The 27,776-nt window shown below is 44.0% G+C and overlaps 1 protein-coding gene across 2 annotated transcripts in view; it reads right to left on the reverse strand.

Moving 5' to 3' along the window:
- Nucleotides 1-1,108: 1,108 nt before the first annotated feature.
- Nucleotides 1,109-27,776, reverse strand: part of LOC140199727 (chloride intracellular channel protein 4) — a 74,258-nt gene continuing 47,590 nt past the window's right edge. For both annotated transcript variants that reach the window (XM_072262204.1, XM_072262205.1), the window contains exons 3-6: nt 16,715-16,840; nt 14,099-14,205; nt 6,409-6,590; nt 1,109-1,893 (exon numbers count right to left, since the gene is read on the reverse strand). In XM_072262204.1, coding sequence (XP_072118305.1) covers nt 1,732-1,893; nt 6,409-6,590; nt 14,099-14,205; nt 16,715-16,840 — 577 coding nt within the window. In that variant the 3' untranslated portion in view covers nt 1,109-1,731. The remainder of the gene's footprint in view (nt 1,894-6,408; nt 6,591-14,098; nt 14,206-16,714; nt 16,841-27,776) is intronic.

Below are 27,776 nucleotides of genomic sequence, written 5' to 3' on the forward strand. Positions count from 1 at the left end.
TTGTGGCAGCTGTAGATTGCAATACATAAAAATTCTACAGTACCGTGCTAAGTCCACACTATGCCGGATAATTTTGAAAACTAAACTTTTTCTCTTCATTTTGACCCTCCATCCACACTGAAACGGCGTTTTCATTCCCCGAAAACAGAAATTTTCGAAAACACTCTCCCGAGTGTGTAAGTTTGAAAATGATTGTTTCATGTTGTAGTGTGGACGGGGCAAACAGAGAGATTTAAAAACATTATCATGACAACACCACAACAACAATGCTTTTTCTGCTTCTGCTTGGTACTGCGCAAGCACTGCCAGATGGCTGTTATAACGTGCAGTCAGTGTGAACGGCGTGGGAGTTAAATTGTAAAGTCAGCTTTTTTGACTGGATCCCCTAAATTGATTTGATTGAGTCTATCTTTAAAAATATTAATGTCAGAAATACTGTGCAGGTCTGGCGGCAGAAGATTCTACTCTCGTTGATCTTGGGTAGAGGACGGCTTCATGCGTGTGTTGTTTACTTTATTGTCTACGTTAATAGCTTGCTTGGAATTAAACATCTCCACTGCTTTGCTGACTTTGTAGTCATTTGTAACTCGCAGAAACAGCTCGACTTCATTGTCTGTCTAAATGAAGAAGTCCGGTCTGATTTTTCCAGCTGAGGTTTTCTTTGTATTCTTTGAAGACATTTTTGAAAACTTTCTTTCGCTGTTGTTGTAGGTACTCTAGTTTTTGACCAATGGAAATAGCATTACGCCGCCATGGAAACGTAAATGTTATACTGTTTCCTCTTTGCTTGTTTTCTGTAGATGTGCCTGCGCATGCCCAGCAGGAGGAGATTCGCCCAAATATCCGTTTTGGTGTGGACAGAGATACTTTGAAAAACGCTTAGTGTGGACGCCTGTCGTTTTTAATCGAAACTGGCGTTTTCAAAATTATCCGGTCTAGTGTGGACGTAGCCTCAGCCACCCTAGCTACATATATAGTATGTGCCTAAGACCTTTGCACAGTCCTGTAGCTAAGTGCAAATCTCAAAGTGAAAAAGGTGAAAAGTTTGCCCCTTTGTGTTTTGTTACACCAGAAGTTCCCTGGATGGACAGATAGACACAAACACCAATTATCTACTTAAGACTATGTTTATTAGGACAGAACAGACCAAGCATTAACATACTTAACTAGGTATGCACAGGGCCCTTTTACTGCAGCACCACTCCCGTTCTGCCGATCAACGGCGCTGTCCGCGACCAGCCTGTCTCTGAGGCCTTGAAGGACTACTCTCAGGCCCCCAGACATTTTATACCCATTCCACCAATATGAAATACTGCAGTAAGTGGACCAATACATTACACTAGCTCAGATCTCCGAACCAAAACATTACACTAGCTCAGATCTCCAAACCAAAACCAATACATTAACACCAGCTCAAACCAGCAATCCGGAACCAATCATCACTTGTCACCACATTTCACGGCCCTAGCTCTGTGTTCACCTGATTTTGTGTTCTCATAGCCGCATTCCCATAGTCTTGCAATCTCACGGTTGTATTGTATCCCATGGTTTCAATCAAAACTCCCACGACCAGTTCACGCATGTTCAAGGCCACAGTGGTGGTGAAGATATTGAACAAGCACAAAAATTAACCCTTTATAATACATTTTGTTTGAAATGGAGGGATTTTGATTCACTGCTGGGCAGTGAACCACACAGTTCAAGCGTACATTCCAAGCTTTATAAACAGATTTACTTCATTCTCTTTGCAACATCCAGGTACGCGACCTGTATCTCGCGATTAGCAGGGCACGTATTTACAAATTCGTCCCTCTCATAAGCATTCTTCAAGTATCTCCATATTCCAGTCATTTCTTTTGGGATTTCAAAATTTCGATATTTCATTGCTACAATCTACGTGAAGAGAAAGAAACAGAAAGATTAATTTCTTATAGCTGTGAAAACAACACAGACCAATTTTCTGTCAAAATAAACACTCAGTTATTTTGTCAGGTACCCCCTGTACCCAATAAAGTGAGCACGGAGTGCATACTAGTGGTCATCTTCTGCTGTAGCCCATCCACTTCAAGGTTTGACATGTTATGCATTCAGAGGTGACCACCGCTACTTGAGTTATTGTCACCTTCCTGCAGCTTGAGGCAAACAGGCCATTCCCTGACCTCTCTCATAAGGTGAATACATTACACCTGATGGCATGAACATCGACTTCCCTGACTTCCAGTAATTTCTCCCCCTCCTATTTCTGGCTCATCTCGCACCCCTTTCTTCTCCTGACCTGTCTGTAACCTCCCTCTGGTGCCCCTCCTCCTTCCCTTTTTCCCATGGTCCACTGTCTTCTGTCAGATTACTTAAGAACATAAGAAATAGGAGCAGGAGTCGGCCATCTGCCCCGTCAAGTCTGTTCCGCTGTTCAATAAGCTCATGGCTGATCTGGCCATGGACTCATCTCCACCTACCTGCTTTTTCCCCATAACTCTTAATTCTTCCACTATGCAAAAGATTCCTTCTTCTTCAGCCCTTTGCCTTTACCACCTATCAACCCCCAGCTTCTCTCTTCTTCCTCCCTCCCCCATCCACCTGGTCTCACCTATCACCTGCCAGTTTGTACTTCTTCCCCTCTTCCCACCTTCTTAGTCTGGCTTCTTCCAGTCCTGATAAAGGGTCTCTGCCCAAACTGTCAGCTGTTTATTCCTCTCCATAGATTTTGCCTGATCTGCTGAGTTCAAAGTTCAAAGTAAACTTATTATCAATGTACCTCTATGACACCATATACAACCCTGAGATCCCTTTACTTGCAGGCAATCAGTAAATACAACAGAATCAATAGAAGACCACACCCAATGGGGCAGAACACAAATGGTGCAAGTACAAAACAAAAGGGGCGGGGGGGGACGGAGGGACCGACAAGAATATGAGATGAAGAGTCATTGAAAGTGAGTCCAGCTCAGTGGGAACAGTTTAGTGATGGGGCAAGTGAAGTTATCCCCTTTGGTTCAAGAGCCTGGCGGTTGAGGGGTAATAACTTTTCCTGAACCTGGTGGTGTGAGTCCTGAGGCTCCTGTACCTTCTTCCCGATGGCAGCAGCGAGAAGCTGTGCATGTTCTGGATGGTGGGGGTTCCTGATGATGGATGCTTCTTTCCTTCACGTAGCTGTGCTCAGCGGAGGGGAGGTCTGTACCCGTGATGGACTGCACTGTATCCACTACTTCTTGTAGGCTTTTCCATTCAAGGGCGTTGGTGTTTCTGTACCAGGCTCTGATGCAGCCAGTCAATATGTTCTCCACCACACATCTGTCCAAGTTTTAGATGACGTGCCAAAACTTTGTAAACTTCTAAGAGAGTAGAGGTGTAAAATCCTAAAGGGATTGGACAGGCTAGATGCAGGAAGATTGTTCCCTATGTTGGGGAAGTCCAGAACAAGGGGTCACAGTTTGAGGATAAAGGGGAAGCCTTTTAGGACCGAGATTAGGAAAAACTTCTTCACTCAGAGAGTGGTGAATCTGTGGAATTCTCTGCCACAGGAAGCAGTTGAGGCCAGTTCATTGGGTATATTTAAGAGGGAGTTAGATATGGCCCTTGTGGCTACGGGGGTCAGGGGGTATGGAGGGAAGGCTGGGGCGGGGCTCTGAGTTGGATGATCAGCCATGATCATAATAAATGGCGGTGTGGGCTCGAAGGGCCGAATGGCCTACTCCTGCACCTATTTTCTATGTTTCTATGTTTCTATAATTGTACTTATGTGATAATGCAGAGGAATTTAAAGTTGCTGGTCCTCTCCATCTCTGATCCCTCGATGAGGACTATCTCATGGACCTCCAGTTTCCTCATCCTGAAGTCAATAATCAGCTCTTTGGTCTTGCTGACACTGAGCGAGATGTTGATGTTATGACACCACTCAGCCAGATTTCAATATCCCTCCTATATGCTGATCCATCTCCACCCTTGATTCAGCCAGTGACAGTGGCGTCATTGGCAAACTTAAATATGGCATTGGAGCTGTGCTTAGCCACAGATTCAGAAGTGTAAAGCAAGCAGAGCAGGGAGCTAAGCACAATGTCTTGTGGAGCACCAGGGCTGACGGAAATTGTGGAGGGGATGTTGTTGCCAATCCAAAATGGCCGGGATCTGCAAGTGAGGAAATCAAGGATCAAGTTACACAAGGAAGTATTAAAGCCTAGGATCTGAAGCTTATTGATTAGTTTTGAGGGTTTGATACTATTGAATGCCAAGCTGTAGTCAATGAAGAGCATTGCCATGTATGCATCTTCGCTGTCCAGATGTTCCAGGATTGAATGAAGAGCCAATGAAAAGGCATCTGCTGATGCTCCAGCAGGGAAATTGGAGCGAATCCAAGTCACTTCTCAGGCAGGAGTTTATATGTTTCATCAACAACTCTCAAAGCACTTCAGCACAGTGAACGTAAGTGCTACTGGATAATAGTCACTGAGGCAGGTTACCACATTATTCTCAGTATAATACCACTATAGCTGAAACCTGCTTGAAGCAGGTGCGTATCTAAGACTGCCAAAGTCAGAGGTTAAAGATCAAAAAAACGGATCAGGCACGTCAGGCCAGTTGGCCCACGCAGGTCTCTATTACTCAGCCAAGAACTGTGTCTGGGCCGGTTACTTTCTGTGGGTTCATCCTCCTGAAGAATACTCTCACGTCGGTCTCAGACACTGAAATCACAGTGTCGTCAGGGTTGTGAGAGTTTGTGAAGGTGCCTCTGTTTTTGATGGCCAAAGTGAGCATAAAAAAGCACTGAGCTTATCTGGGCACAAAGTTTGCTGTCTCTGCTGCACGTCACTTGATTTCACTTTGTAGGAGGCTCAAAGGACCATTTATTATCAAATTATACAACTTTGAAATTCTTCAATTCTCCAGGTAGCCATGAAACCAAGGAAGAAAAAGAAAAAAAGGCAGCACAATCGTCAACCTCCAAATCCCATCTCGCAGCAAAAAGAGACAAACAAAAATGGAACAGGCACACCACCCCACAAATCCCTCCTTCCCACACAAAAAAACAAGCAAATCAGATCAGACACATCCACCACTAAATCCCTCCTCTTGCACAGAACAAAATAACCCAAGAGATCTGGTGAGAAAACACAGAATATAAAAATACTATAAGACTGAAAAATAGAGTCTACAGTTCAAAGTCCAAATCCAAAATGCAGAAAAACTGTGAACGATACTTTCTGGGCCCAGACACTAACGCAGAGCTTTCCCTCTCCAGTACAGAGCAACTGATCAATAGACAGGCAGCTGGCGTTCACCCTCCACACTCGCTTCAATTGCCCTCATTGCATTAGTTGGCAAACAATGGAAACTTTCATCGGTGAAATGGAGCCAAATGTCAGCCTGCACCCCATCCTGCAGCCTGCCCACTATAAGATTTGTGGACGTTGCCTCCAAGAATCCACCAGGAGACTGCAAAGCGCTGGAACACCCAAACAATCTCCAAACTTCTGCACTTGCCTTGATGTTTCAATCACTCTTTCACTTTAAGCAAACAATGGAAAATATAATCAGAAAATGGGGTCAAACATCAGCTTGCATGCTATCCTGCAGCTTTCTCACCACGAAGATCGCTCACACTGTCTCTGCCTCCAGGAATCCACCAGGAGACTGCAAAGCGCTGGAACACCCAAACCATCTCCAAACTTCTGCACTTCACTTACCCTTAAGCGGCGAACAACAGAAGCTTTAATCAGTGAAGTGGGGTCAACCATCGGCTTGCACACTACCCTGCAGCCTCCTCACTATGAGGTTCGCTCACGCTCTCTCTGCCTCCCGGAATCTCAGAGACAGCAGAGCGTTGAAGCACCCAAACAATTTCCAAACAGCGAAGCAAAGGCTCCAACAGTTCCAGAATCACATTCAAGACAAGAAACAAATGTAGAAGACATAAAAGTAGTGATAAAAAATGGTTTCATGACCTATCCAGAAGATGTCGACCAAAGGAGTGTTGTATGCAAGCACTATCTGGACCGGAAGAGGTAACAGCATTCAAGCCCTGTCACAGCCGTGGAGCTTCCTTTTCAGCGATTCGAGTTTGGTCCAAAATTGTCACTTTGCACATGAGATGACTTTCCAGAGATTGTACCTAGACCTCATGTATTTAAATTGGTTGCCAGACCTGAATGAGACTGATCTGGCCCTCGGCAGACTGCAGATTTCGTGGTTTAAATAGGGCTTCTGGTTGGGGAAAATTCAGAATGATTTTGTGGGGATACACTCATCTACAACTGCTTTTATAAAGTCCGTGACAACAGTGGTGTATTCGTCCAGATCCTCTGACGGGTCCTGAGCTACTGTAGCATTCTCAGTGCTACGTAAACTTCAAATCAATTATTCTCAAAAACCATCTCCCACCCCACCCGAGTTTGAAAATGAAACAAGACAAACCTTGATAATGTGAAGCTTTGGCAGGAGGTTACAATCTGCCAAGGTCAAGTCATCTCCATCAAGGAACTTCCTACAGGAACAAAGTTCTTCCTCTGTGCTGTTAGCGTCTATCTCTTCAGGTAAAGGTGTGTTTAAATAATCGTCCAGTTTCTTCAGAGCTTTCAGCAAGGCTTTTTCCAAACCTGCAAAAACACAAGTGACAGGTGAATCAGAATTATTATCACTGACTTATAGGATCACTGTATTGACTGGAGAACCGTCCTGGGGTTGAATGCATGTCGGTGGGAACGATGCAGGAACAGGGCTTGTTTTTGCTGTTGCTGTTTTGTTGCTTGCTGTAAGGCCATACCACCAATAAATATTGGTGCAGAATTAGGCCACTTGGCCCATCGAGTCTGTTCCATGCTGATCCATTTCCCTGCACCGCCGCGCTCTGTGTTGGTCTGCGGGATGCTACGTTGGCGCCGGAATGCGTGGCGACACTTGTGTCCAGTCCCCAGCACACCCGCAGGTGTGTTGGTTGTTAATACAAAAAATGATGCATTTCACTGTAAGGAGAGGGAAAGCTTGTAAATTTTTTCAGCATGCTTCTGACTGGGAAAATAAATTAATTTCAGATTTTTTGTTTAATCTTTAGTTTGCTGTTATACAGTCTACACTCCCACCTTCCTTTCTTGAACGATATTTCAATTTACTTAGTTTGCTTCCATCCCTTCACATTACATCTCCGCCCACACCAGCCAACAACAAAGAACAGTTCAGCCCATGATGTTCTACCATCCTTTTAACCTACTCCAAGATCAATCTAAACTGCTCCTATACAGTCCATAATCCTACTGCCATTTTTCTTTTATCCACGTGCTTATCTAAGGATCTTTTTAATGACCCTAACGTATCTGGCTCTGTCACGATCCCCGGCAGCACATCCCAACACTGTGCAAAAACCCTACCTCTGACTTCTCCCCTAAATTCGTCTTCAGTCATGTTAAGAGGATGTCCTCTGGCATTAACCATTGTTACCCTAGGAAAAAAGTGTTGGCTGTTCACTCTATCTATGCCTCTTGACATCCCATGCACCTCTATCAAGTCACCTCTTATCCTACTTCGCTGCAAGTGCAAACTCCATTGATCTTTTGTCCTTTTAAATAATGGAACAATATGGTATTCTGGCTGGGGTGGGTGAGTGGTTGACAAAACAGTCAACCAACCATCACACCAAACAGGCAAAGAAGACTGCAGTGTCAAATAGTGGATAATATCAGCATATAACTGTAACCACTAGGTGGCACTGTGCTAAATCAAAGTATAAAAACCTGCTGAAATTCAGAGAAATTATTAATCAATACAATCAATAAAAATTAATCTATTTTAGTCAGTAGTTCAAGCACACTTGGAGTATTGTATTCAGCTCTGGTTGCCTCATTATAGGAAGGGTGTGGAAACCTTAGAGAGGGTGCAGAGGAGATTTACCAGGATACAGCCTGGATTAGACAGAATGTCTTATGAGGAAAGTTTGAGTGAGCTAGGGCTTTTCTCTTTGGATTGAAGGAGAATGAGAAGTGACTTGATAGAGGTGTATATGACAAAAGGCATAAATAAAGTGAACAGCCAGTACTTTTCTCCCAAGTCAGAAATGGATTTGGATTATTACTATCGCAAGTACTGAGATACAATGAAAAGCTTGTCTTGCATACTGATCAGATCATCAGACAATGCATTAAGGTAGAACAGGGTAAAATAATAACAATGCAACAGCTACAGAGAAAGTGAAGTGCAGGTAAACAGTAAGGTGCAAGATCATGAGGTGGATTGTGAGGTCAACAGCCACTCTTGTACTAGGGGCAGCGGTCTCCAACCACCAGGCTGCGGACCAGTAGCGAGCCGCAAAGCATGTGCTACCGGGCTGTGAGGAAACGATATGAGTCAGCTGCACCTTTCCTCATTCCCTGTCACGCACTGTTGAACTTGAACATAGGGTTGCCAACTGTCCCGTATTTGCCGGGACATCCTGTATACTGGGCTAAATTGATTTGTCCCATACGGGACCGCCCTTTCCCCCGTTAAGGTAGAGCGTTCCTATAAAGCTTTTCGTGCCGAAATGGCATAAGGCGAAGAAGCAATTACCATTAATTTATATGGGAAAAATTTTTACCCAAAAAATAACCTACCAAATCATACCAAATAACACATAAAACCTAAAATAACACTAACATATAGTAAAAGCAGGAATGATATGATAAATACACAGCCTATATAAAGTAGAAATAATGTATGTACAGTGTAGTCGGGAAGATTAAGCCAAAACCGATTTGTGGGGAAAAAAAATCGGCACGTACGCACACATTACACATGTGCACGTCACGCATGCACACACAGGTGCCCGCGCAAGGCTTCATGGTCATGGTAGTCTTTCTCGGGGTAAACACAAGTGTCCCGTATTTGACTGCTACTTTTGTCCCTCATTTGGGAGTGAGAAAGTTGGCAACCCTAACTGTAAAGGACATGTTGAGGTGAGTTTAACCCTACTTGAACACCAGCCCCCCACCCCCCGCCCCTCGGTCAGCCAGTCCACAAGAATATTGTCAATATTAAACCGGTCTGCGGTACAAAAAAGGTTGGGGACCCTGTACTAGGGAAACATTCAATAGTCGGTGACAGAGAGCGCTCGGTAAATGTACTCCTTACACATGCACATTTACACACTCACCCATGCACGAATACACACACAAGCACTGACTTGTCATTCTACTAAGGGTGCCCATGTCATTGTCTTCCTTGGTATATTTTACATAATGGGTTGGCTTTATGGTGCCTTTCCCACCATATACCTGGAGTATTCCATTTCTTTTGCAATGGGAATGTGTAAACACATGTATGTTGTTTGCATACTGTATTTAAGATAGATACTTTGGTTTATATTGTAATCTGATTGTAACTACATTGTGGGGTGCATCATATTCTAAAACATGTGTAGTCTTAAGTTAACTTTGTGGGTAATTAAACACAGCATGCCCCGGTGCCTAATAAACACAGCTCACTGCTCTCAGTGGGGGACAGAGATCAGGGCTGCCGGGAGTTCACATTGGACAAAGTATGAAACTGTTATTGGATAATATTGGCAGCTTTCTTTTCACTAATCTTTGTAAGTTTGATTTTTGATGCACCAAATAAACACCCTTGATTGAAAGTGTTACACGACTCCAGCCATTTTTTTCCCTTCGGTCATAACCCACGTATCTAACAGTCTTCTAACAGCTCCACGCAGCATCACCTAAGGAGTGTGCCTTTCAATTAATTCAACTCCTTGATCTTCTGGTATAATCTCTGGAAAGCCATCTCTCAGGCGAAGTGGAGATGTCAGACTAGACTGGAATCAATGAGGGATGCTCGACAACTGTGGCAGCCTTTGAATGCCATGAACTCCTACAAAGTTAAATTAAGCAAGATGGGGGACAGCAAAGCTTCGTATCCGGATGAACTCAATGCCTTCAATGCTTGCTTTGATCACCAAAACAGGGGGGAACCATCGTGCACCCCCGAGTCTCCCAATGATCCTTTGGTCTCAGAATCTGAAGATGACGTGCAAGCTGCCTTCAAGAGAATGAATCCAAGGAAAGCATCCGGTCCAGATGGAGTACCAGGCCATGTACTGAAGACCTGTGTGTATTCATGGATATCTTCAACTTCTCGCTTCACCAGTGTGTAGTACCCACCTACTTCAAGCAGGCTTCAATCGTACTGGTGCTCAAGAAGAGCGTAGTAACCAGTCTCAATGACTATCACCCAGTGGCACTTACATCCACAGTGATGAAGTGTTTTGAGAGGCTGATGTTGAAGCACACCAGCTCCTGTCTGAATGGTGACTTGGATCCTCTCCAGTTCACCTACCCAAGCAACAGGTCACAGCAGATGCTATCTCTTTGGCTCTTCACACAAACCTGGAACATCTGGACAGCAAAGATGCATACATCAGGATGCTCTTTATCAATTACAGCTCAGTATTTAACATCATCGTCCCCTCGAAACTAATCAGTAAATTCCAAGACCTAGCCCTCAAAACCTCCTTGTGCAATTGGATCCTGGATTTCCTCACTTGTAGACCCCAGTCAGTTTGCTTGGTAAAAGCATCTCCTCCACAATCTCCACCCGCACAGGAGCTCTGCAGGGATGTGTACTTAGCCCCCTGCTCTACTCACTTTACACCTCTGACTGTGTGGCTAAGTACAGCTCCAACACCATATACACGTTTGCTGATGGCACCTCTGTTGTGGGCCATATTAAAGGTGGTGATGAATCAACATACCAGAGGGAGATTGAAAGTGTGGCTGAGTGGTGTAATAAGAAGAACCTGTCACTCAATGTCAATAAGATCAAGGAAATGATTCTAGATTTCAGGAGAGGGAAACCAGAGGTCCATAAGGCAATAATCACTGGAGGACCAGAGGTGGAGGGGGGTCAGTAACTTTAAATTCCTGGGTGCCACTATCTCAGAGGACCTGCCCTAGACCCATCATATAAATATTATTGAAATTAATTGAATTGACTTTATTTCTTACATCCTTCACAGACATGAGGAGTAAAAATCTTTATGTTACGTCTCCGTCTGAATGAGCAATGTGAAAATATAGTAATTTGTGATAAATAGTATGTACAACAGGACTGTCAATATAGTACGGTACACAATTGTGTCAGCATGAATTCATCAGTCTGATGCCCTGGTGGAAGAAGCTGGCCCGGAATTTGTTGGTCCTGGCTTTTATGCTGCGGTACCGTTTCCCGGATGGTAGCAGCTGGAACAGTTTGTGGTTGGGGTGACTTGAGTCCCCAATGATCCTTCAGGCCCTTTTTACACACCTGTCTTTGTAAACGTCCTGAATAGTGGGAAGTTCACATCTACAGATCCACTGGGCTGTCTGCACCACTCTCTGCAGAGTCCTGCGATTAAGGGAGGTACAGTTCCCACACCAGGCAGTGATGCAGCCAGTCAGGATGCTCTCAATTGTGCCCCTGCAGAAAGTCCTCAGGATTTGGGGCTCATGCCAAACTTCTCCAACCATCTGAGTTGAAAGTGTCGCTGTTGTGCTTTTTTCACCACACAACCGATATGTACGGACCACGTGAGATCCTCAGTGATGTTTATACCAAGCAACTTAAAGCTGTTCATCCTCTCAACCCCAGATCCATTGATGTCAATAGGGGTTAGCCTGTCTCCATTCCTCCTGTATCCACAATCAGCTCCATTGTTTTTACGACATTGAGGGAGAGGTTGTTTTCTGTGTCAGGGTGATGACTTCTTTTCTGTAGGCTGCGTCGTTATTATTTGAGATTAGGCCAATCAATGTAGTATCATTAGCAAATTTAATTAGCAGATTAGAGCAGCAGGTGGCGACACAGTTATGGGTGAACAGAGAGTAAAGGAGGGGGCTTAGGACACAGGCCTGGGGGCTGCTGTGTTGAGGGTCAGAGGGTCAGAGGGGTAGAGGTGAGGGAGCCCCCTCTTACCACCTGACAGCAAGTCCAGGATCCAGCTACACAAGGCAGGGTGAAGGCCAAGTTCCCTGAGCTACTCGTCAAGCCTGGAGGGAATTATGGTGTTGAATGCTGAACTGTAGTCCAAGCACAGCATTCTCACATCAGCATCCCACTTCTTGAGGTGAAAAGGAAGCACGACAGCACCTCTACTTCCTCAGGAGTCTGCGGAAATTCAGCACGTCATCAAAAACCTTGGAAAACTTAAGATGTGTGCTGATTGGCTGCATCGTGGCCTGGTAACACCAATGCCTTTGAGCAGAAAATCCTACAACAGTTAGTGGATTCAGCCCGGTGCATCACGAGTAAAACCCTCCCATGCTTTGATCACATCGACATGAAATGTTGCCATAGTGAAGCAGCATCCATCATCAGAGATCCTCACCACCCAGGCCATGCTCTTTTCCCGCTGCTGCCTTCAGGTAGAAGGTACAGGTGCCTCAAGAACAGTTACTACCTCTCAACCATCAGGCTCTCGAACAAAACAGGATAACTACACTCATTTAAGGACTCTTTTATCGTGTTATTTTATGCTCGTTATTTATTGCTATTTGTTTATATCTGCATTTGCAGTTTGTTCGTAGTTTACAGATCCTGTTTACAGTTACTGTTCTATAGATTTGCCAGGTGTGCCCATAGTAAAAGAATTTTGGGGTTGTATGTAGTGACATGTATATACAGTCGGCCCTCCTTATCCGCGAGTTCCGCATGCGCGAATTCAACCAACCGCGAATCGAGAAAACCCGGAAGTGCTCTTCCAGCACTTGTTGTTCGAACATGTACAGAATTTTTTCTTGTCATTATTGCCTAAGCAAGGCAGTATAACAACTATTTTACATAGCATTTACATTGTATTAGGTGTTATAAGGAATCTAGAGATGATTTAAAGTATACGGGAGGATGTGCGTAGGTTATCGTGGATCGGGATTGAAAAAAAACTGGAAGTTCTCTTACTAAGTAAGTCGAAACAGGTACATCTGGTATTATTTAGCGTCAGTTAGTCAAATGTTTGTCTTTGTGTATAGTATATATTTTACCTTTCTATGCATATAAAACAATTAACTCTTCGGAGAGAAGGAGGATGAGAGGAGACATGATAGAGGTGTTCAAGATAATCAGAGGAATAGATAGAGTGGATAGCCAGCGCCTCTTCCTCAGGGCACCACTGCTCAATACAAGAGGACATGGCTTTAAGGTAAGGGGTGGGAAGTTCAAGAGGATATTAGAGGAAGGTTTTTTACTCAGAGAGTGGTTGGTGCGTGGAATGCACTGCCTGAATCAGTGGTGGAGGCAGATACACTAGTGAAGTTTAAGAGACTACTAGACAGGTATATGGAGGAATTTAAGGTGGGGGCTTATATGGGAGGCAGGGTTTGAGGGTCAGCACAACATTGTGGGCCGAAGGGCCTGTACTGTGCTGTACTATTCTATGTTCTATGTTAAGAAACATATGTTTCAGCGCTGGGCTTGGGAACGGAAGTTCCGGAGTTCGATCCAGTGACAGGCCACTCCTGAGCGTGCTCTCCATCCCTGCTGGGTTGATGTGAAGGATCAAAAACCCAAAATCCCAAAACCCAATAATTAAACCACTGCATTGCTTAGTAATAATTGTAGCTTTCATCGGAGCAGGGATTTTCTCACCTTATCCTTTAAAATTGTTCCGATCGTTGACCTGACTGTAGCCTAACGCTTTTCCAATCACCGATGGCATTTCACCTCTTTCTGATCGCTTTATTGTTTCCACTTTATTTTAAATCACGATTGTGATTATTTTTGTGAACAGAAACTCTGCGGATTCAGAGCTCCACCGCCAGGTCCTAATGTCCACCGCACTGCGCCAGGTTAAATAAGGTCCGGGGTTCTGCTGGGTCCTAAGGTCCACTGCACTGAGTCGGTTAAATAAGGTCCGGGGTTCCGCTGGGTCTTAAGGTCCACCGCATTTAGACAGGTTAAATAAGGGACTTGAGCATCTGCGTTTTTCGGTATCCGCGAGGGGTCCCGGAACCAATCCCTCGCGGATAAAGAGGGCCGACTGTACTTTGATAATAAATTCTACTCTGAACTTTAGTGAAAAGCAAAATAACCTTTTGGCTTGATGGATGCTGACTGACCTGCTGTGCATTATTTTATCATCTCTCCCAAATGCAGCAATGATACTTACTCTCATTTATGTCTTTCCTGGTGTTTTTAATGTAGGCTGAGAATTTGGCAAAAACATCAGCTCCTGCGGAATTAGATTCCGGATGCCTGGCAGAAAGCTTTGGATACCTAGGAGATAAATGCATGTTATATATTCAGCCGTATGAATACCTTTAGGGATACTGCACAGTATTGAGAGAACCCAATTCACATAAGACTCACTCAATGGATTTGTACGATTTGCCATCGGTGATCACGATGACACAGTTCGCTTGTTCTACGTGCCATGTCATTGACATGGGTGATCATGCTCTTTCCATGACCATGACAGTCCTTGGCAAAGTAGTATAACGATTTACAGCATCAGCTATAGGATCAGGGTTCAACTCCCGCCACCGTCTGCAAGGAAGTTGCATGTTCTCACCATGACCACATGGATTTCCTACCAGTGCTCCAGTTTCCTCCCATATTGCAAAAGATGTACGAGCTAGGGTTAGTGATTTGTGGGCATGGCAGGTTGGTGACACCTGCACGCTGCCCCCAGCACATTTCAGATTGAGTTGGTCATAGACCAAACAACACATTTCACTGTATGTTTTGATGAACTGTACATTTGACAAATAAAGCCAATCTTTATCTTTACATTTGTATGTACTGGGGAGAACTCTGCACAGTAACCAGGAATTATTACTAGGGCCTCAACAATGATAACATCAAATTTACACTGAGGAATTACTGGATTTCATGGAATAAGTCTCCCTGGAGAAATGAGGATGAATTCTTGACAGATGCCTTAACCACCCAAGTAATTTTTGGGAGTATTAAGCAGAAAATTCTGAAGATACTCAGCAGATCAGGCAGCAGCTACACAGAGTTCACTTTTTCAAGTCGATAATATTTCCGTCAACTGGAAAGACTGACTTTGTTTTTCTCTCCACAGATCCTGCTCAACCTCTGAGTAATTTTTGATTTTATTTCAGATTTGCAGCATCTGTGGCACTTTGATTTTGGAATTTTAGGATCTTGTGGATTTGCACAATTATCAATTAAACTCAGACCTAGTCAAATTGCACACTTAACTGTGCAGGTGCACCTCAAGTGAATCAATAGTCATCAATATAGCAGCAAATTAATCCTCCAACGCAAAGGGAGCGACTAAAGACAACAGAATCTCCATTAGGCTGCTGTCACATGGCTGGTTGTTTCACCATGAGCAGGATGCTTCGGGTCATCTCTCTAAACTCCCTTTGTCCTCAGGAACAGTCACTGAGACATTACCCTTCCAGCTCCCATGAACCACTGGACACAGTAGTGATTGAAAGACTCTGAGTTTCGCAAAGAGCAATTGTTTTTAGAGAAAAAATACCAGTTACCATTTTTCCTTGGCATGTCAGCTGTTCTTTCTCTCTGTGTCTTCAGCACCACTGTACGCAGAGCAAACTTGATGGGCCAAATAATCTAATTCTGCTCTGAAATGTCGTGGCATTTATAATTACCTATTCTTTCTTTCTCCTTTGCTTTTAACATTCTACATCCATGGGCAACTTTCCTCAGTTATTGAGGAGATAAAATTGAAAGTTAAACAGAGGTGCTTATGAGAACTATGGGAATCAAGAGATACAGTGTTGGTGTAGGAAAGTGGCATTCAGCTTACAGACAAGGCCCATCTCATTCAGTGGAGGTGCAGGTACGATGGGCTGGCTCGTCCACTCTGCTCCCATTCCTTTTGTCCTTATGCCTTTGCAATGTAACAGTCTGCCTGCATTTCCACTGTAGGGCCATGCTCTTTGGAAGAAGGAATAAAAGCACGGGCTACTTTCAAATGGGGAGCTAATTCAGAAATCAGAGGCGCAAAGGGGTGAGGAAGTCCTTGTGCAGGATTCCGTAAAGGTTAACCTGCAGTCTGAGCTGCTGTCACACATGAGGCTGCATAACAAGGCAAGAGCCTATGTTTTACAGGAAAGATAATAGCATAGATAGAAGATTCACTGACTGGGACTATTGGGGCCACTTCTTTTTTGATCTTGAAGTTAAAAGGTCGGCAAAACATCATGGGTTAAAGGGTCTGTACTGTGCTATACCATGTTCTATATTTGATCTGATAAATCACATATTTGGGGTGGGGGGCTGGTATACTGGAGGATGAAACCCACTCAATCACAGAATGATATGGTGGTGTAGCAGTTAGCACAATGCTTTACAGTACAGGTGACCCAGGTTCAATTCCCACCACTGCCTGTAAGGAGCTTATATGTTGTTCCCGTGACCACATGGGTTTCCTCTGGGTGCTCCAATTTCCTCCCACTTTCAAAGACGTACCGGTTGGTGGGTTAATTGGTCATTGTAAATTGCCCCGTGATTAGGCCAGGGTTAAATCAGTGGTTGCTGGGTGGCATGGCTCGAACGGCCGGAAGGGCCTTTTCCGTCTGTACCTCAATAAATAAACAAACCCGGACGCTTCGGAAGTCAGGATTATGCACCGGCAGCTGTGCCAATGTCCTGCCTCTCTACAATGGTCTTTCTTTGTCCATCACATCCTTAGTTTGTGTTAGCCTTCAACACAAATAACACATTTCACTGCAAGTTTCGATGTATTGATAAATAACCGAACCTGAATCTGAAGTGCGTGAAGACTCACCTTGGTGGCAACAACTTTTCTTCCAGGAACTCTTCTATCTTGTTAACATCTGTTTTCACCTCTCCATTGAAGGTCAAAAATGGAGGATTGGTGCCAGGAGCCAGATTTTGCAAATCGGCAGGCTTCCTGAAGAGAAACAATGCGATTCTCAATGCGATACTGCACAAAGACTCTCTACTCTTACTTACATAACTGGTATGACTGTGATCAATAAAACGAGCAAAAAGACAAATGCCAATGTCACCTCGTTCGTATGGAAAATTGTCTCTTGCGATTCAAAGAGGCAGAAGGAAATTGAACCCAAGCAAAAGGAGCTCACTTCTCCTTATAGAACTCTCTGCAAAAATTATTTGAAAGACGTAGGTACTTCCTGATGGAGTATATCAGGAGTTCCCAACCTGGGCTTCACAGACCCCTCGGTTAACGGTAGAGGTCCATGGCATAAAAAAGGTTTGAAACCCCTGAACTATATTAATTAACATGTTTGAATTTGAACTTGAACTTACTGAAATCTTACATCTGTCCCACAACCTGAGGGAGTAAAAACCTTTGCATTATGACTCCGTCACAATGTACAGACATGTGAATTTAAAAGTTTAATGGCTTGTAGAAAGAAGCTGTCCCATAGCCTGTTGGTCCTGGCTTTAATGCTGTGGTAGCATTTGGCAGACGGAAGCAGCTGAAAGAGTTGGGGTGACTGGTGTCCCTGATGATCTTCCATGCCTTCTTTATGTACCTGCTGCCGTAAATGTCCTCTGTGGAGGGAAGTTCACATCCACAGATGCGCTGGGCTGTCCATACCACCCTCTGCAGTACCCTGTGATCAAGGGTGCAGTTCCCGTACCAGGCAGTGATACAGCCAGCCAGGCTGCTCTCCGTGGTGCCCTTGTAGAAGGTCTTGAGGATTTGGGGACTCATGCCAAACTTCTTCAGTCACCTGAGGTGGAAGAGACGCTGTTGTGCTTTTATTTTAACCACACAGCCAGTGTGTACAGTCCAGATGAGATCTTCTATGATGTGTATACTGAGGAACTTGAAACTACTAAACCCTCTCAACTGCAGTCCCACTGATGTTGATTGGGGCCAAGCCTGTCTCCGTTCCTCCTGTAATCTTCAATCAGCCCTTTTGTTTTTTGGACACTGAGAGAGAGGTTGTTTTCTTGGCACCACTGTGTCAGTGTGTTAAACCTCTCCTCTGTAGGTTCTCTTGTGACATCAGATATCCTTCTGCCTCCACAGGTGCTGACTGACCCGCTGAGTTCTTCCAGAACTTTATTTTGCCCCAGTTCCAGTATCTGCAGTCTCTTGCATCTCCATATGTTATGATATCTTTGCTAGAGTTACATACTAAGATTTTATTAGTGCTTAAGTTTTAGAATTTACAAATTTATCAGTTGTTGACCTAACTTTATCGACCCATTGATGTGCTGAAGCTGAGGTGTCTTGCAGAGTTTATAAAGAATGAGGGGCAGAGATAGGGTAGATAGTCATCTTCTTCACTGGGCGAGGGCCCCCACTGGTCAGCGTTGGTTCCTAGTTGTCCAGATTACCAAGCCACGGCAGTATGATATGGGGAACAAGCTGTTGCCCATGTAGCACGTTCCCTCTCCACGCATCTGATGAACCCAAAGGAATGGCAGAGGCTGATAGAGTTTGGTAAGAGCAGCACCTCAGAAGTTGGCAGTCAACACTGAACTCAATGTAGGACTGCCTTAGAGACTCCAGCTCTGGATTTTTCCCTCAGGGTTTACTCCTGAAGCCTCTCCCAGGAGTGAGTATAGCCACAAGGCAGCAGAGGTTTGAAATTAGAGTTTCCCTTCTCCTATGTGGGCTGCTAACCAGGGCTGACAAACCCCATCCGCCCAAAGCAACTGGTTTTAAGGCACCAGTAACCCGCCTTCGCCCCCTTCTCCTGTCAGTAGAAACGTTTCTACCGGGATTAGTAGCTAAGTCACACATGAGGGCCAGGAGCTGGACTTGGTTGTCCTCAGCTATTTGAGACGCACGCCATTGGGAGCATTTAATAGGTAGAGGGAGCTTGTTCCCATTATCACCCCCAGCTACAACAACCTTAAGGGACCTTTCACCAGGGAGGGGAGTCTAAACTAGAGGGTATATATTTAAGGTGAGAGGGGAAAGGTTAAAAGGGACCTGAGAAGCAAATTTTTCCACTCTGATGTAGAATGAACGGCCAGAACAAGTGGTAGAGGCAACACACATCAAAGTTGCTGGTGAACGCAGCAGGCCAGGCAGCATCTCTAGGAAGAGGTACAGTCGACATTTCAGGCCGAGACCCTTCGTCAGGACTAACTGAAGGAAGAGTTAGTAAGAGATTTGAAAGTGGTAGAGGCAGGTACAATTCCTGCATTTGGATGGGTACCTGAATAGGAAAGGTGTAGAGGGATATGGGCCAAACACAAGCAAATGGGACTAGCCACACACACACACACACACACACAATGTTGGCGGAAGTCAGGTAGGCAGCTGAGGTAGACAACTCGGCTGGCATGGATGAACTGTGCCAAGGGGCTGTGTAACTCTGGGAGTCTCTGTCCAGTAACTCCAATCAGCAATCAATGCACATACTGTACAAGGATTTCTCAGTAAACCCAATAACCATCAATAATTAACCAATTATTTTCAAATTGCACTTAAACAGTTTCATTTTTGGAAACTACATACAATCTTACACTGGTCTTAACATTGATTTCCATGCCCAAATTTATCCCAGTTTAGAGAAACATTAGACCATGTCTCTGTAAGAATCACACATAAATGTTATTATGATGAGTTAAAGGCACTGGACAATATTTGAACATCCTTTCAAAATGAAATTCTACACCCATGTATTGAACTGTATAAACAGAAAACCATTATGACATTAAGGTGCATAGAGTGTGGAGAATTACCTGCTTTAACAACATTCTTGCTCAATACAAATTAAAGTTTTAACTTGTATTAACTCAGTGGCCTCAATGATAGACAACAGCTTAAAGGATAATTGAAGAGAGGGGGCAAGAATTCATATCCAGGCATTGGGAAACCACACAGAATACTTTCACCAGAGCAATTACCAGACACCATCACTAGGTGTCACTATTCTCCTTTGTAAGAAAGTTGAACTGGGGAACTACTCTTGACGACAGAATCCCAATCAGCTTTAATATCATTGCTATATATCATAAAATGTGCTGTGTTGTGGCAGCATTACAGTACCATACATTTAAGAACTATAAATTGCAACAATATAAATTAAAAGTACATTAAATAAGTGCAAAAAAGAGCAAAAACTGTGAGGTGGTGCTCATGGGATGGTTCACTGTCCTTTCAGAAACATAAAATCTGATGGGAGGGGCAGAAACTGATCCTAAAGCATTGAGGATGTGTGACCTCGTCCCTGATTGCGGTAATAAGAAGAGGCACCTCGTTTTCCATTCAACTACCATGTCCCTTGAGAACCACCGCTCTCAAAGCTCTGACCTGCAACCCAAACCGCAAGGAGCGAGACACAAGAATCAAAGCAAGGGCGACTGAGAAGCTACAGAAAAGCATGGAGCTTCTTTCTTAATCGAGTCCACACGAACAGCTGGAGGAACTCAGCAGGTCAGGCAGCATCTATGGAGAGGAATAAACAGTTGCTATTTCGGGCCAAGACCCTTCACCAGAACTGGAAAGGAAGGGGGAAGAAGCTAGGATACAGCACAAGTTAGATTCAACCAATAAAAGTGTTTCTTGTAGTGTTGTCATATTTGTAGAGGTAAATCTAAGTAACACTTTTTAAAAAATGTGACTTCCAGTGACTTGGAATACATTGTGCGTCAAAAGAGGTGTCAATTTAAACAACAGAATGAAAAAGTATTGCAGGTTTCCCCCACCATCCGAAGGTAGAGCGTTCCTATGAAACGGTTCGTAAGCCGGAATGTCGTAAAGCGAAGAAGCAATTACCATTTATTTATATGGGAAAATTTTGTGAGCATTTGCAGACCCAAAAATAACCTACCAAATCATGCCAAATAACACATAAAACCTAAAAATAACAGTAACATATAGTAAAAGCAGGAATGATATGATAAATACACAGCCTATATAAAGTAGAAATACTTTTCCACAATCATTACTGAACTGTTCGCCGAAGCGGAAATCTCACGCAAGCACTCTCAGCAGAAACACTCTCTCCAGTAACCTTTAAGCTATGAAGCTGCCAAATCATACCAAATAACACATAAAAATACACAGCCTATATGAAGTAGAAATAATGTATGTGCAGTGTAGTATCACTTATGGGAATCAGGAAGACAGCGCCGAGCACATTGATGATGGTGTGTTAGGCTGAGTCGTCGCAGGCTGGGGTGGTGCAGTGGCCCCCACCCTCCGGGCAGCGAACCGATACCGATCCACGAAGAATGCAGGGGTACAGCGGTGGCTGGAACGCACCCAGCACATCTTTAAGAAAAAAGCTGAAATAAACAAGCTAATTAATTAGGTGCCGCCCGGCATGTAAATGTCGGCCCAGATCAGAGGCGATCAGAGGTGTCATTTCGTTGTCTGTTTCCATCAGGGCAGGCAGGTCATCTGCCTGCCTCGATGTTGAAGGTCGAGATTCGTCGTCTGCTGTGGCTGATGTGGAAGGCTTGCTTGACTGCTTAGCCTTGCGCATTTTTAGATCATACAGTTCTTTGTAAGGACTCAAACCATCCTGCAACTATGCCCTAAACTGACGTATCCTTTCAAAATTAAAGTCGTACTTCTCATTGCAGCGAAAATTTCACGCAGTTGCTTCATGTTCAGTTCCTGGACGACTTCACTTTCGCTACTGCATTCGGTTTCGATTGTTATCCTTTCCTCTTCCAATTGCATCAGCTCTTCATCTATCAGTTCTTGGTCATGAGATGCCAAAACCTCTTCAACATCATCTTCGTCAACTTCCACAAGCCAAACTCACTTCGTCCTCACTTTGTTTACCACAATCGAAACGCTTAATTATGTCTAGTTTTACACTAAGTGCAACGCCCTTACGAGTCCTTTTAGGCTTTTCCGATACCTTAGAACTCATCTTGCAAACAGCTGCTCACAAGCATGTGCTTAAGCAAAGCCAGCAAGAATGCTGTTCCAAATCCAGGGGAGAGCGGCCGCTCGGGGCGCGTGGATGCGCTGCTTTTATCACACGCTGTTTTTTTCCGTAACAGTGAAAAGACCTTCTGTTAGCGAAAACAGGAAACTAATGTAGGACTTTCATAACAGTGAGGTTTCGTAAAGCGGAAGTTTGAAAAGCGGGGAACACTTGTAACAATTCTAATTTGCCTGTGACTTAGGGTTGCCAACTTTCTCACTCCCAAATAAGGGACAAAAGTAGCAGTCAAATACGGGACACTTGTGTTTATCCTGAGAAAAACTACCATGACCATGAAGCCTTGCGTGGGCACCTGTGTGCACATGCGTGACATGCGCATGCGTGTACATGCCGATTTTTTTCTACAAACTGATTTTGGCTTAATCTTCCCGATTCTGATACACTATATCTCTACTTTATATAGGCTGTGCATTTATATCATTCCTGCTTTTACAATATGTTAGTGTCATTTTAGGTTTTATGTGTTATTGGCATGATTTGGTAGGTTATTTTTTGGGTCTGGGAACACTCAAATATTTTTCCCATATAAATTAATGGTAATTGCCTCTGCACTTTACGCCATTTCAGCTTTCAAACGGTTTCAAAGGAACGCTCCACCTTAGCGAGGGAAATATGGGACAAGGGTGGTCCCGTATGGGACAAGCCAATTTAGCCCAATATAAAGGATGTTCCGGCTAATACAGGACAGTTGGCAACCCTACTGTGACTACTCAAGTTCAAAATACAACATATTTCCTGCACACAGTTTCACAGAGCACGATAATATATGCTCGCACTTGTCTGAATACGTTGAAAATTGCTCCCCTTTCTGAGCCATGTCATCGAACAGAACAAGAACTTATCTAGAGATCCTGAGACAAATATGGTGTCTTTACATTTCGGGCCTTTGCGCTTCAGGCAAGAGGAAGTGGCTTGGAGCTTTGCATCTTTCTATATGTTTATTTTACTTGCTGCTCTTCAGCTTTTAAAATTGGAAATCAAGCTCATTAAACACATTGGACTGCATTCTTAGTTCTGATACAAACTAGTCACGAGGTATATTCTGTCTAGAGCCCAGACTTCTGCAGGGATCTGTTCTGGGACCACTCGACTCTTTGTGATTTTTCTAAATGACTTTCATGAGGAAGTGGGAGGGCGGGTTAGTAAGTTTGCAGATGGTACAAATGTCGGTGGTGTTGTGGGCAGTGTAAAAGATCGTCATAGGTTACAACAGGATACAGGGCTGGGCTGAGAAGTAGAAAATGGAGGTTAATCCAGAAAAGTGTGAACTGATTCACTTTGGAAAGTCAAACTTTAAGGTAAAGTACAAGGTTAACGGCAGAATTTAGAGCAGTGTGGAGGAACAGAAGTATCTAGGGTCCACACCCACAGAGCCCTCACAAGGTTACCATGCAAGTTAATAGGGTGCTTAAGAAGGGGTATGGAGTGATGGGCCTCATTAGTTGGAGGACTGAGTTCAAGAGCTGCAAGTTAATGTCACAGCTCTATAAAAATCTGGCTAGATCACTTGGGAGTTCTGGTCTCCTAATTATAGGAAGGATGTGGAAGCTTTAGAGAGAAGCTTTCTGCAAGCCAGAATCATTAAATGCATAATTTCAGGTGTGGAGGCAACTTATCGGGATACTGCCTGGGTTAGAGAACATGTCACACGAGCAGAAGCTAGGACGAATCTCTTTGGAGCAAAGGAAGATGAGAGATATTTTGATAGAAGTATACAAGATGATAAGAGACACTGATAGAGTGTACAGCAGATTTCCCTGCCTAGAGCAGAATTGGCTAATACTGTCAGGTGTAGTGTTGAGGTGAATGGAAAAAAGTACAGAAGGGCTTTCAGAAGAGAAGTAGGTTTATTTTTCTGAAAGAGAGTGTAGTGGGTGCATTGAACGTACTACCAGAGGTGGTCGTAGAGGCAGATACATTAGGGAAATTTTAAAAAAACATAGATAAACAGAGAAAACCTACAGCACAATACCGGCCCTTCGGCCGACAGAGTTCTGCCGAACATGTCCCTACTTTAGAAAGTATTAGGCTTACCTATAGTCCTCTATTTTACTAAGCTCCATGTACTTATCTAAAGGACTCTTAAAAGACCCTATCATATCCACCTCCACCACCCTCTGAGTAAAAAACTTACCCCTGAGATCTCCTCTGTACCTACTCCCCAGCACCTTAAAACTGTGTCCTCTTGTGGCAACCATATCAGCCCTGGGAAAAAGCCTCTGACTATCCACATGATCAATGCCTCTCATCATCTTATACACCCCTGTCAGATTACCTTTCATTCTCTGTTGCTCCAATGAGAAAAGGCCAAGTTCACTCAACCTATTCTCATAAGGTATGCTCCCCAATCCAGAAAACATCCTTGTAAATCTCCTCTGAACACTTTCTACGGCTTCCACATCCTTCCTGTAGTGAGGTGACCAGAACTGAGTACTCCAAGTGGGGTCTGACCAGGGTCCTATATAGCTGCAACATTACCTCTCGGCTCCTAAATTGAATTCCACTATTGATGAAGGCTAATACACCGTACGCCTTCTTAACCACGGAGTCAATCTGCGCAGTTGCTTTGAGTGTCCTATGGACTCAGACCCCAAGATCCCTCTGATCCTCCACACTGCCAAGAGTCTTACCATTAATACTATAGTCTGCCATCATATTTGACCTACCAAAGTGAACCACCTCACACTTATCTGAGTTGAACTCCACCTGCCACTTCTTAGCCCAGTTTTGCATCCTAACAATGGCCCGCTGTAACCTCTGACAGCCCTCCACACTATCCACAACACCTCCAATTTTTGTGTCATCAGCAAACTTACCAACCCATCCCTCCATTTCCTCATTCAGGTAATTTATAAAAATCACAAAGAGTAAAGGTCCCAGAACAGATCCCCGAGGCACACCACTGGTGACCGACCTCCATGCCGAATATGACCCCTCTACAACCACTCTTTGCCTTCTGTGAGCAAGCCAGTTGTGGATCCACAAAGCAATGTCCCCTTGGATCCCATGCCTCCTTACTTTCTCAATAAGCCTTGCATAGGGTACCTTATCAAATGCCTTGCTGAAATCCATATACACTACATCTACCGCTCTTCCTTAATCAACGTATTTAGTCACATCCTCAAAAAATACAATCAGGCTCGTAACGCACGACCTGCCCTTGACAAAGCCATGCTGACTACTCCTAATCATATTATGCCTCTCCAAATGTTCATAAATCCTGCCTCTCAGGATCTTCTCCATCAACTTACCAACCACTGAGGTAAGACTCACTGGTCTATAATTTCCTGGATTACCTCTGCTCCCTTTCTTGAATAAGGGAACAACATCCGCAACCTCCAATCCTCCAGAACCTCTCCCGTCCCCATCGATGATGCAAGGATCATCGCCAGAGGCTCAGTAATCTCCTCCTTTGCCTCCCACAGTAGCGTGGGGTACATCTCATCCGTTCCCGGCGACTTATCCAACTTGATGCTTTCCAAAAGCTCCAGCATATCCTCTTTCTTAATATCTACATGCTCAAGCTTTTCAGTCTGCTGCAAGTCGTCACTACAATCACCAAGATCCTTTTCCATAGTGAATACTGAAGTAAAGTATTCATTAAATACCTCTGCTATCTCCTCCGGTTCCATACATATTTTCCCACTGTCACACTTAATAGGTCCTTTTCTTTCACGTCTTAGCCTCTTGCTCTTCACATACTTGTAGAATGCCTTGGGGTTTTCCTTAATTCTGTCCGCCAAGGCCTTCTCATGGCCCCTTCTGGCTCTCCTAATTTCCTTTTTAAGCTCCTTCCTATTAGCCTTATAATATTCTAAATCTCTAACATTACCTAGCTCTCTGAACCTTTTGTAAGCTTTTCTCTTCTTCTTGACTAGATTTATTACAGCCTTTATTACCCTACCATAACTTCCCTATCTCATTGGAACGTACCTATGCAGAGCTCCACACAAATATCCCCTGAATATTTGCCACATTTCTTCCGTACTTTTTCCTGAGAACATCTGTTTCCAATTTAAGCTTCTAATTTCCTGGCTGATAGCCTCATAATTCCCCTTACTCCAATTAAATGCTTTTCTAACTTGGCTGTTCCTATCTCTCTCCAATGCTACTGTAAAGGAGATAGAATTGTGATCACTGTCTCCAAAATGCTCTCCCACTGAGAGATCTGACACCTGACCAGGTTCATTTCCCAATACCAAATCAAGTACAGTCTCTCCTCTTGGAGGTTTATCTATATATTATGTCAAGAAACCTTCCTGAACACACCTAACAAACTCTACCCCATTTAAACCCCTTGATCTAGGGAGATGCCAATTGATATTTGGGAAATTAAAATCTCCCATCACGACAACTCTGTTATTATTACATCTTTCCAGGATCCGTTTCCCTATCTGCTCCTCGATATCCCTGTTACTATTGGGCAGCCTATAAAAAACACCCAGTAAAGTTACTGACCCCTTCCTGTTCCTAACTCCCACCCACAGAGACTCTGTAGACAATCCCTTTATGGCGTGCACCTTTTCTGACATTATCTCTGATCAACAGTGCCACGCCCCCACCTCTTTTGCCTCCCTCCCTGTCCTTTCTGAAACATCTAAAACCCGGCACTTGAAGTAACCATTCCCGTCCCTGAGCCATCCAAGTCTCTGTCATGGCCACAACATCATAGCTCCAAGTACCTTAGAGTCTTAAGAGACTCTTAGGTGGGTGCAGGAAGAAAGGAAAATGGAGGGATATTGAGGAGGGAAGGATTAGCTTGATCTTAGGGTAGGTTTAAAGGCTGGCACAACATTGTGGTCCAAAGGGTCCGTACCATGCTATACTTGCTCAGTGTTCTATGCTCTAGTCAACAAGCCAAACCCACGTCGGCAGATCTGTCACATTCCACAAACCAGAATCATTAAACTCATAAGTTCAGGCCGAAAAAGAACAAATATATATTTAACTCAACATTATACATCTATCTTGCCTTCTACTAGTTGTTGACAAGTTATAACCACCTGTCTCAATGCATTAACCCTCAGCAGAGCCAGGCATGGCAAAAATTAATGCTGATGACAGTACAGATGAATGAGTGGCTGAGTAACTGGTGCCGGGGCCAGGGCTCCAGGTTCTTGGGTCATTGAGACCTCTTCTGGGGCAGAGGTGACCTGTACAAGAGGGATGGGTGCATCTAAACCGGAGGGAACCAATGTTGAAATCGAGCTCGCGTGGAGCATGCAAGCTCGATTTCTACACGCAAGTGAAGTTTGGATAGGTCCATGGATGGGAGGAGTATGGAAGGCTGTGCTCCTGATCCAGGTCGATGGGAGCAGGCAGTTTATATGGTTCGGCACGCACTAAATGGGCTGAAGGTCTTGTTTCTGTTCTGTCCTGTACTTTTCTCTGACTATCCTGGCCAGGAAGTTTGTAAGTGCTCTATGGAAAGGTTTAAACTAGCTTGACTGGGAGATGAGAACCAGAGAAGCAGGTCAGAAGGTGGAGGGATAGAGAAGAAGATAGATGTCAGGCCCAGTAAAAATGGGCAGGAGCAAAGTAATAGATACAATGGAATAGTTAGTTTGAAGTATGTGTATTTTAACACTAGGGGTATTATGGGTAGAGATGATGAAGATAGAGTATGGATCAGTACATGAAACTATGATGTTGTGGCCATTATAGCGACTTGGTTGAGAGGGGGACAGGAATGGGTGCTTAATGTCCCAGGCTTTTGATATTTTAGAAAAGATAGAGAGGGAGGTGAAGTGGAAGGGGGAAAAGAGTTGCCCTACTAATCAGGGACAATAACCACAACTGCATTCAGAGGGGACATAATGGACATAATGAGTCTTTGTGGGTAGAACTCAAAGACAGGAAAGGTGTAATCACGGATGAGGTTGTACTACAGACCCCCCAATAGACACTGGGACCTTGAGGAACAGATATACA

This window comes from Mobula birostris, chromosome 6, assembly GCF_030028105.1.
Source record: "Mobula birostris isolate sMobBir1 chromosome 6, sMobBir1.hap1, whole genome shotgun sequence".
Classification (NCBI taxonomy): Eukaryota; Metazoa; Chordata; class Chondrichthyes; order Myliobatiformes; family Myliobatidae; genus Mobula; species Mobula birostris.